This window comes from Phoxinus phoxinus, assembly GCF_949152265.1.
Source record: "Phoxinus phoxinus genome assembly, chromosome: 10".
Lineage (NCBI taxonomy): Eukaryota > Metazoa > Chordata > Actinopteri > Cypriniformes > Leuciscidae > Phoxinus > Phoxinus phoxinus.
The window spans coordinates 13,798,598-13,809,947 of NC_136885.1; the positions used below are offsets into that span (position 1 = coordinate 13,798,598).

Below are 11,350 nucleotides of genomic sequence, written 5' to 3' on the forward strand. Positions count from 1 at the left end.
TTCTATGGTTTCTGATTTGTTCATTGATTATGTTCACCTGTGTCTTGTTTGGTTCCTCTTTCAGCTTTGTGTGTATATATAGCCCTAAGTTTGTCTGTTTGTTCTGGTTGTATTCTGTTTCTCCAACATAACAATTAATTAACTAACCACAATTAAACTGTTGCACATTCTTAAAGGCCCACGGAAGTGCCTTGGAACGCGCAGCTTTGTATGGCGCGTTGACGTAATTTCCACTGAAACAGGAAGCTAAGGTGGGACATATTGAATGGCCCCTCCCCCTTTTCAAATACCCAATAGCGCTTAGTTTACCTCACAGACTGTAATTCGTACTTAACAGTACCATGGAAGCGATTCTGAGCGCTGATGATACCTTGGATTCAATAGTAGAATTGTGAATAAATTCTAGCCATTTCATTCTTAACCAACGTACAGTTGGAAAACGGAATAAAACTTGAGCGTTTGAGCAACCGAACACACATCTCCAACCTATTTTTCTCAGTCGCTTTTGCCAGGTGGTATTTATAGCATAGGGGACGGGACGCTTTAGATTTTAGAGAGCATTTGATTGGACAGAAAATGTAACGAGAAGCTAAAGTCTGCGGTGATGTCATACAAATCCGTGATCCATTTTAGCGGAAGTGAGAGACTGTGTTGAATGCTTATATCTCCTAAATGTGAATTTTGTCATTGTTTTGGAACACACCATCAGCTTATTCATACATATTCTTACTAAAAGCTAAAATATTTATATTCTGATTTCAGGGTGCCTTTAAATGCAGTTTTTGATTTTGACCACAAGATAGCACTGTATCATGAACCTTGAGACACTAGTTTTGTCCCGTCAGATCAGATCCTGGACTCTGAGCTCAAACAGCTATGCCACTTTATGGTTAGTAGTTAATATATAACACCGTCACATACCAACGCACAGAGCAAAAGAATGATCCACACTGGAGAACAGCATTTAAGCAAACAACTACATGTCCCCAGAGTTCAACAAATCCCAAACTGGTCAACGAGTCTTCCAGCTGAAGAGTCTGGGTTATCAGGGGTGAACTCGGCAATATGACGTGACAGACGTGCTGTTTGTGTCAGTCAGGATTACTTTCAGAAGCTTGTCTGATTCTGTCTGAATCATGTGAGTCAGTCGACACAGAGTGAAGTGGATCGTGCGGGTCCCTCCACAGGAGCACCAGATAGCCGCAGTGGAAAGGGTGCGGGGTCAGCCTTCGAGTGTTTGTGTATTTTTAGCCTGACCCTGGCGACAGTCCAGCACATTCTCTCTGGTGGCTGGGGAGCAGATAGCAGGGATATACATACACTATTCTGAGGGGCAGTTGCTGAGTGCTCTCAACCTGTTTTAATGAGAAGAATAATTTAGAAATTATTATATGTACATAGAAGTATATATATTACAGCTACCCCATTTAATAAGTAAGTTGTGGAGATTAAAGGGTGTGATGGCAATTTTAAAACAGAGACACCCCACTTCAATATCACATGACGAAGGCAGTTTGGCCTTTTCATCTCTGTGACCTCTGAACTATCATAAGAAGCCAAAAGGCCACAGCAGCAGTCACCACAGTCCAAAATTGCCTTCAGTGTAAACTCAGATGATACTTAACACCACAGAGAGGACAAGACTACTTTAATTCAAAAATAAAAAAGGACATTTCTGTAGATTTGCAAAGTTACAGATCATATTTTGCAACAAAAGTGCAGGTTTACTGTGGAACATTGCACTATGACAGCTAATTGCTATGAAGCCTGAATATTTTTTTATTTATTTGTCCTCATGCACTGATGGAGCACCTAATCTCATGAGTCATGTCAGTGTTAATTAGTCTGTGATTAATTGCATGAAAGAGACAAAGAGTCAACAACTTTTAAAAGAATTAACACCAACGCAAAATTTGGCAGATAACAGAAAGATTATAATGCGATTAATCAAATACTTTGTGATGAAATTCACTATGCAGATTTATAAACCGAGGAATTAATCTACCCTGTCATACTCTCTGAAAGATTGTCCTTGTTTTACACAGGAAATCAGTGTCCTTTTGATAATGTCTATCATCTGTTTCTTCAATCACTTTTCTGGTTTTCTTGGTTTACCACTTGCTGAACATGTGAAGGCGCATGCGCTGCTTAGTGATTCTGCAGCTACAAAGGCATTGGATTTCCTACCGATGTGAGGGATTCTGGGATTCAGGAATGGCTGTGTAAAAGGGAAGGGTCATGGTCTTTCCTGTAAATGTCACACACTCACGACGAGGGCGATTTGATCCCCTGCTTCATCTCGCTCTCACTCTGGGACAGTTGCTGTTAGAAGGTCAGGGTGGAGAGACATGCTCAAATCAAATTTTATTTTCTTTTAGAGAATACCATTAGCAAACACATTTTATCCTAAATGTCTTTCTTTTGCAGGGTCAGTACACCTGCAAAAATAGGCAGTAAACAGATCGAAAGCTCAGGAAGTCTCCACCTTTTTGGTTTCCTTAGGATTGAACATGAAGCCTTTGAGTTGCCACTTAGATCAATAACAATGTAACAATGTAATTTCATCCATGCCAACAGATGTTTTATTTTTAAATCTTAGTTAAATGCTATTGTTTTACTACCAAAGAAGTTGTAGGAAATAGGCCTGGCCTATTACTGAAGATATTAAACTTGATCTTATTCACTGCTAACTTTCCAAAAGGGACAAACTCTGAATATATCAGTAGTTCTATCATATAATTTAATTAAATTAGATAATTTTATTATAAATACTTTATGTTAGCTTGGTTTCATTTGTTATAATTATTTAAGAGATTCTTTCATCCAACTTCCACGACCTTGACATTCTAAGGGGGCGTGGTCATTATTGCCCAAAGTCCAAGGAGGCGTGGCCACCGCTATCGCACCAGATATAAATTAACCTCATGCTGATTATCCTCCCACTCGCACCAAGTGTCAGGACGAACAGACGCTTCTCACAAACGGTAAATGAACATTCATACCAGCTTGAAATGCACTTTTTGTTTTAAATCATGTAATGAATTTTAGTGTTCAATTATTTAGCCACAGTTAACAATGTAGTGGTAGAAATTCCTTACTGAGTTTATTTATAGCTTACCTGCATGGAGCACAGTTGAAAGTTTGGGAAAGATTGCGACAATGTTGCACGAAAACCAGTTGGTCAGGCCCTAAGCAAAATGACTTCTCATTGAGTAGCCTATAACGTTGTAGGCCAAAAGGGAAATATTTGAACCTAATGCATTATGAACTTAAGTTTAGAGGAGTGTTAAGTTTACACTCACTTTGCATCTCTAGACTTCAGCTTTGCAAGTTCACAACCTGTACTTTGTGCTTCGACTGACGCAATTTAGCTTATCAAATTTTCTTTTTCTCTTTTCTTCAGAGGACACGACCAAATCAGGCATCATGGTTAAAGTTGGTATCAACGGGTAAGAACTTGTATACAAAAACCGACACCGTTATTGTCCAAAAGTCAACATTTGTTACTTGGAAATGTTTGCTTTGAAACCCTTTGAGCCTTCCATACAAGCATAATTTATAATGCAGTTATGTTATGGTTTGTTGAGTAGCAGAAATGTAAAAATGCTAATAATAAATCGACTGAGAACACCCCCCCCCCCCCCCCCCCCCCAAGCTGTGTATTCGGTGTTACGTCATCGCAACGTCAAATAATGGCACGTTTATCTCTGTGTACTTTGCCTCTTTGCATCACTTTTTACTCCAGGGTCAGAGTTTGCTTTAAGTCTGCGTTTCATAGGTGTTTCATACACCTGTCACAATGCAGTACCCAACAATCCATTCAAGTCTCTGACTGCCCAGCTGAAGTGTCTCTGCAATGGGAGACTTCAGCACCAGCTGTGACCTTTCAAAAAGGCTTGTAGAGTTATGCAACAGGACATGTGATTAGGCGACATGCTGATATTCGGGTCTACGTGTGCATGCATGAACACTTATGTACTACGTGCCCCATAGTACCGTACATGCATGAAAGTTCATGCATTCACAGGTAGACCCAAATCTGTCACATCTTTAGTGCTTGATCTACTGTCCTGCAAAGTTTAGGTCCGTCCAACTTAACGTTAACACCTACTTTTGATTGTAAAAATGTTAACTACACAAGTGGAAATTTGAGTGGAAAAAGTAGTTTATTTTATCATGCACCTTTTATTGACCATTACAACATGCCTCTGAGCTTTGATTTAACCTTAAGATTTAAAGTGTAACTCCACTGATCAAACAGGACTTTATACCTTTGGCCTGTTTCTCAATTTGTACGGACTTCATGCTAATGTTTTGAAGTTCTACCTTCGCCGTATCAGTAGGTCTTATCAGCGCAAAGCATTATGTACTGTGGTTACGTTGGTCTATTGATTTAAAGTTATGTTTTGTAATTGAAGAGGATTTCTTGTTGATCTTTCATGCAGTCTATCCTTATCTGTCTTCAGCATTCATGTTATGAGTACCAAAATAGCTCACAATGACAGCTGGAGGCCTATAGAAATTCTTTATCAAAGCCTGGATGGCAGAGGGCAAGCTCTATGACTCTCTGGCAAACTCTCTAATGCTTTGGTAGTATCATTTATCTAAACCGTTCTTCAGGGTTTAGCTTTGTTAGCAATGGAATGGCTTGAAGGTTAGGGTGCCTTCTATATTTGGTAAAAGGTGGAGCTGTTCACTGGCTCATCTTTTGACATGTGGGTTACAAGAGTGTTCAATCCCTGGACCACTACCAATGCTGGTATCGTCTCAGTAATAGGACATGTGCGCCATCTATTGATGAGATGCAGAATTACTTTCAGCATCAGTCACATGATCCTTCAGAAATCATTCTAAAATGCTGATTTGGTGCTCAATCATTTCTTTTACTCATTGAAATCGGTTGTGCGGTTTACCATTTTTGTGGGGACTATCTTTGTTTGAATGGAAGGTTCAAATGATCAATTTAAAGTGTCTTTACTGTCTATTTTGATCATCTTGATGCCTCCTTACTGAAGTTATTTATTTTAAAAGGAAGCAAATCCCATTACAACCTGTTTGTAATGTATACTGTAAAATGATATTGGTTGCAGAATTGTTCAAAATAAGTATTTCCCCGTTTCTCAGATTCGGCCGCATTGGGCGTCTGGTGACCCGTGCTGCTGTCCAGTCCAAGAAAGTAGAGATTGTGGCCATCAATGACCCGTTCATTGACCTTGATTACATGGCAAGTTCCTAACTTTGGTTTCTTCTGAACTTATGGTTTTCATGCGTTTTTTTTTTTGCATTATAATATTCTTCTCTTCGCAGGTTTACATGTTCAAGTATGACTCCACCCACGGCAAGTACAAGGGTGAGGTTAAGGCAGAAGGCGGAAAGTTGGTCATCGACGGTCACGCCATCACCGTCTTCAGCGAGTGAGTACTGTCTCTACAAACACTACATGCTGCGTTCAGCGCTGTACTCATGATTTCTTCTGTGTCCATGCAGGAGGGACCCAGCCAACATTAAATGGGGTGATGCAGGTGCTACCTACGTAGTGGAGTCTACCGGTGTCTTCACAACCATCGAGAAGGCTTCTGTATGTAGTCGTAGTCATTACGTCAGCCATCAAAGCTACTTCCTGTGTCTGAACCTTTGCTCTTTTCTGCTAGGCTCACCTTAAGGGTGGTGCCAAGAGAGTCGTCATCTCTGCGCCCAGTGCAGATGCCCCAATGTTTGTCATGGGCGTCAACCATGAGAAATATGATAATTCCCTTAAAGTTGTCAGGTAAGGATATACAGTTGGATGAAACCTATAATGTTCTGTGTGAGTGACCAGAAAGTAATAAGCCTTCTAAACCTGTTTTAAATAAAATGCATGCTCCAATTTAAAATAAAATAAAAAATGCGTGTATTTCAGTTTATTTTAAATAACTTTTTTTATATTTGTTTATTTGTCGCTTGTCAGTTTTTATTGAAATACTTTAATTAAATTAATTGCATATACATAGTAAAACATTTTTTTTCATTTTGCTTGTCAATTACTTTTTCTTTTCTTTTTAAATACAAAACTTATTTTATTTAAGCATCATATAGGCTTTTAATTATTTTTTTTACTTAAATAAAAAAGGAACCTAATTTTCTTTAATACATGTTTTATGATTGTCAATTATTTAAAATTAGATACCCAAGTTTAATTTGAATTTGCTCATTTTCTACTCTGCATAACATCTCTGCCAATCGTTGTTCTATCCTGTAGGGGGTGTACTAAAGCAAACTGAGTTTAACTCCACTTATTGAAATGCAGGGATTTTATCCATGTGTAAAACAAATGTTCGATCATGTTGATTTTATCATGTCCTTTTTGTGACCGATTCCACCTGTCTGTTTTTCTAGCAATGCCTCCTGCACCACCAACTGCCTGGCTCCCTTGGCCAAGGTCATCAATGATAACTTTGTCATCGTTGAAGGTCTTATGGTAAGATTAAATGGCTTTTCCAATCTCACCAAAAAGCCTTTTGACCTAAGTGATTGATGCGTCTGACAAATTGTTCTGTTCCACTTCTTTGTCAAGCACTACACTTTGCTCTTATCGAAATGCGTCAGTTGATGGAAATAAATGAGATGCAAGCGAGGCTTTGGTTTTATAATCGTTCCCAGAAAATTAACTCCCACCTCCATTCCTTCAGAGCACTGTTCACGCTATCACAGCCACACAGAAGACCGTTGACGGGCCCTCTGGGAAACTGTGGAGGGATGGCCGCGGTGCCGGTCAGAACATTATCCCAGCCTCCACTGGGGCTGCGAAGGCTGTGGGCAAAGTCATTCCTGAGCTCAATGGGTCAGTGCCACCCTCCCATCTGTCATCACGACCAAGACGTTTAAAGAACACTTAAATTGCAATTTATTCCCCAATTTACTTTAAAAACCCAACATCCACTTTCACAAGTAGTCCGCACGGCCACGTTTTAAAGGTCAGAGTTGACTGACCTGCAGCACATAGAAGTGTCTTGTGATATTTACTCAAAAGTGGAATGTTCTGTTAGGGGAAGTTTAGATATTTGATGTCCTTTTGGTTTTTGGCTTCCCCTTTCACCAATCCAAACATATTCTGATGCTTGTTACTTCCCGTTTCAGCAAGATTACTGGCATGGCCTTCCGTGTCCCCACCCCCAATGTGTCCGTGGTGGATCTGACAGTCCGCCTTGAGAAACCTGTGAGTTTATTTCCAAACCTTCATGATAAAAATGGCTTCCGTTAAATGACACTGACACCTGATGGCTTTCTCCTGTGTCTTCTGACTACAGGCCAAGTATGATGACATCAAGAAAGTGGTTAAGGCTGCAGCTGATGGACCCATGAAAGGCATTCTGGGATACACAGAGGAGCAGGTGTGCACATCAAACTGTCCAAGTTGTGAGTGTAAAAGTTTTTGAAGTTCAGCATACTGATTTTTTTTTTTCTATTTTCTTTCCGTGTGCAGGTTGTGTCCACTGACTTCAATGGGGATTGTCGTTCCTCTATCTTTGATGCCGGTGCTGGCATCGCCCTCAATGATCACTTTGTCAAACTGGTCACATGGTAAGATACTGCCTTCAACTGCACCTAGAAAACTTCATGTACCTCAGTGACATGTCATAACGAATACTTTACTTGGATGGCTTTTTTTTTTCTTCAAATTTATTTTCTTCACATCTGAACAAACCCAAATAACTACATATTAATTCTAAATTAAAATGCAGCATGTCAAATATTTCTGAATCAGTCCATATTTAATGCAGACTTGCTTTGCTCTCACTAATCTCTATAGAGATTATAGGCCTATATGCCGCTCTCTGAAATGCTTGCTTCTGATTGGTCTGTTCAGCAATAATGACCGTCAATAGCAACTCTATCACAGACCGCTCATCCGGGTATCAGAAACCGGCTCTTGAATGTCTCGTATCAGAAAATGCAGCTGGTGCCGTTTTGCATTTGTTCAGTTATTGATTCTATATTGAATGCAATTGGAGTACTTAAATATTTATTTTTACTGTAATTGTTGTAGTTTGTCTTTCCAGGAGGTTTCGTACGCTGTATGATTAACCGTCTTGTACGCTAGAAGATTAATGGTTTTGTGTACAATCAATATTTAATGTCCCCATAATTACGTGGTGAAAATCTGTGTAATAATGTAATGACTGTACTTTATCCCTTGAGTGTTCATCTTCCACTCAAATCAATATTGTAATTTTGTCAAGTAGCAGCTTTGCGTCAGGGTTGTAATAATCTGTCGGGTTTTATTTTGTAGTAATCAAGAGGTACATTTATCTCGTAGCTATTATATCTATATTATAGATGTAACCATTAGGGGTTAAAGTGTTTATCGATCTGTTTTAGCAAATTTCAAATCATTATGCCCCCTCCAGTGGATCAACTTGTGTATCGTGTTAAACTCAAGTTTCCCCACTTAAATGCATAAATGCTACCTACTTGGTTGTTCATGTCCTCTTAACTCGTAATTAAGATATTTCTGACTCCACTTGAAGGCCTACTCTTTACTTGTGTTTTTCTGAATGTCTAATCCGTTCTCTTCCTTTCATAGGTATGACAATGAGTTTGGGTACAGCAACCGTGTTTGTGACCTGATGGCACACATGGCCTCCAAGGAATAGATGTGTGACCTTTTCTGCCCTTTTTGATACGTGACCCACCATTTTCTCATCTGGTTGGATCTTTGCACCACATGCCTGGAAGGAAATTATATGCTTAATTTGAGACCAATGTTATTTTTATATGAAAACGCTCTGTTCTGTTTTTGTGTGAGGTTTAAAATGGATGTTGACTTCAAAAAGGCTTTTCTGTCTGCTAAAAACCTGTGATGGAATAAAGTCCTCTGTTTGTGAGAAATGGATGGAAGCTATTGTCTTTGTTTCATCTAGATCTAGTGACTTATTTGGGTCCGAGCAGTGCTGCACTCATTAAAGAAATTGTAAATGCTCATTTAAAAGAAGCCAGCATTTTAATTGGGTTTTCATGGAGACTTATTGCCATGGCCCTAGGGCTGTGAATATTTGGTTAGACTTCTATTCTTTTATTCAAGGTTCACAAAAAAAGAAGGGAGAGTGTCAACATAATCAGGACACAAGTGGTCACAGCAGACACTACCTTGAAATGCATGTCAGAGCTTTTTGGGAGATTAAAACAAATGGCTACACTGATCATAGTGGGAGATCCAAACAAAGCTTTTCTCACTGCTCTTTAAAGTTCACTCTAATTCTAAAGCGCATGTAATTGCAGCACCGAGCTGCCTTTATCACAGGCTGATGTGTTTCCACAGTTATTAACCTTATATCTAGATTGTTTAAAACACCTGGGCTTTAAGGGTACTTTATACAATGTCCTATAAAAAAAAGTTAATTTGTTTTTATATATATAGCTGTTGTCAAGGATTCATGTTCACACTGATTCACAAGACTAAACTGTATTATGCTGATAGGCCAGTAGTGGTCGACGTCACTTTGTACACATTACGCATCTATAAACATCATTGCGCATGATGTCATGTTTTCACAAATTTGCTTTTTTGTAGTTTACAAGGGAGATGATCAAGGCCCTGTTATAGCCTTAACTCATTTTGAACAAAATCAAGGCTGAAAGTTTGTTTGGAGTTTGATTTGGGAGTTCAAATGATTAAAAACATGAACCTGCTGGAGAGCTGCTTTATAGCCTGAGTCGTGGGCCACGTCTGGCATCCACGGATTGAACGAGAGAAATTATCTGGAAAAGATTTACACATTAAAGAACTAATTTAGTTTTAGTTATCACATCAGTTCGTTCTTTGATTTTGCTTGAAATATGGCCCTTAACGCTGGTATTGTTTTTAAAAAAACATCTTTTCAAAAGTTTGCGTTTTCAGGCCCTCAAAACACTGTTGTCATGTAATGAATGGCCAAAATGCATACGTTTTCCAGTTTTCGTAGAAAATACTGTCGTGTAAACGGCCCTTAAATTGGTTAACTGCTGCCTTAGGTGCCGTTTACACGACACTTTGATTTCAACTAAAATTTTACAACTTTTAATGCAGTTTGGTCATTTACATGACAATGGCATTTTGGGGGCCTGAAAATGCGAACTTTTGAAAACTATTCTGTTTTGTCACGGTGTAAACTACAAAAACGCGAATCTGTGAAAACTGACTTTGTGCACATGCGTATTACAGTACGTGTCAGTCTATAGATGCGTACTGTTTCTTTACAAAGTGACATCATGCCAGCCAGGCCAGTTTGGCAATACACAGTTTTAGTCGTTTTCCTGATCCGTGTAAACTGACCCAGGATCGTTTTGACAGCAGTTTGTGACTTTTCCGTGTTTAGTACATCGTTCGTGTAAATGTAGCGTACTTAGTGTTTCAAATACAATTTGACTTGATTTCTCAATTTTTGGGGAAAGTTATAGAAAAACTATCATGGAATTTATTTTGCCATTGGGGCAAGTGGGAACGCAACAGTTTGTTTTAGTTTGTTCACCACTATGACGACTTCTAAGAATTCCACTGAAAAATGTGAAAAGGGTCCATCGAAAACTGAGCAACGATTGCCTGAATAAAAATATTTCTACAATTTACAAAAATTTCACGTGCCGATTAGTTTTTTATGCAAGCTTGTTTCCACCACTGAATAAAAAAGTTAGGTATATTACAACATCCAAGGTTATGCATGTATAACTTAAAAAGATAAACTTTCACTGTTAACCTCAGTTTTAAGAGTGAAAGGCCCTCCGATCACTAGTCATTTTTAAAATGACATCACCAATCATGAGAATATGCATTTAAGTTTTATTAGACCAGGTCTGATGGTTAATGATTTTAAAATATTCAAACCTCTCACTGTTTTAATTAAATACAGTTTCCCTGCTCTCATGCACCCATCTAAGCACTCTGGTTTTTCTCCCTGACACAGTCTATTAGTTCAATACTCTGTCCATTTGAGCATCGGGGGTAGTTTTCCATGAATAATGCACCCTGACACAGACATGCCATTATTTCACCTGATGGGCCCTTTATGAAATATGTCTATCAATGTTATTGATGTGGGAGTCAGATCAAGACCAATAGACGTTTCAACATTAATGCATTGCATTAGCATGGCACAGATTTACCAATGATGAGAATGGTGCTTTAGGAAAAAAACAAAAAACTATAGACTTTATCAGTCAAGAGTGCATAACATTATTAATCACACATCATATTAGAGTTGACGTTTTCTAAAATAAAGCAATTTAAAATAGTTGTTTACGATTCTATGTCCAAACAATCATCTTATAACAAAATTATTGTTTCAGATGTAGCTGCATATGACTCATGATTTAGCCTTGAGACATTTTAGGATTG

General features: G+C 38.6%; 1 protein-coding gene across 1 annotated transcript; it reads left to right on the forward strand.

Moving 5' to 3' along the window:
• Window positions 1–2,834: 2,834 nt before the first annotated feature.
• gapdh (glyceraldehyde-3-phosphate dehydrogenase) lies at window positions 2,835–8,872 on the forward strand. Its single transcript, XM_079626279.1, has 12 exons — window positions 2,835–2,984; window positions 3,404–3,449; window positions 5,125–5,224; window positions 5,308–5,414; window positions 5,488–5,578; window positions 5,652–5,767; window positions 6,376–6,457; window positions 6,669–6,820; window positions 7,117–7,195; window positions 7,287–7,370; window positions 7,463–7,560; window positions 8,564–8,872. Exons 2-12 carry the CDS (start codon window positions 3,427–3,429, stop codon window positions 8,631–8,633), a joined length of 1,002 nt encoding a protein of 333 aa, XP_079482405.1. The 5' UTR covers window positions 2,835–2,984; window positions 3,404–3,426; the 3' UTR covers window positions 8,634–8,872.
• Window positions 8,873–11,350: the final 2,478 nt, after the last annotated feature.

What these genes read in the sequence shown, in the direction of transcription:
- gapdh (XM_079626279.1), top strand. Translation starts at nt 3,427, where the DNA reads ATGGTTAAAGTTGGTATCAACGG. An exon ending in AATTCCCTTAAAGTTGTCAG is followed by an intron (nt 5,768 to 6,375) that starts GTAAGGATATAC and finishes CTGTTTTTCTAG; the next exon opens with CAATGCCTCCTGCACCACCA. An exon ending in TGGGATACACAGAGGAGCAG is followed by an intron (nt 7,371 to 7,462) that starts GTGTGCACATCA and finishes TTCCGTGTGCAG; the next exon opens with GTTGTGTCCACTGACTTCAA.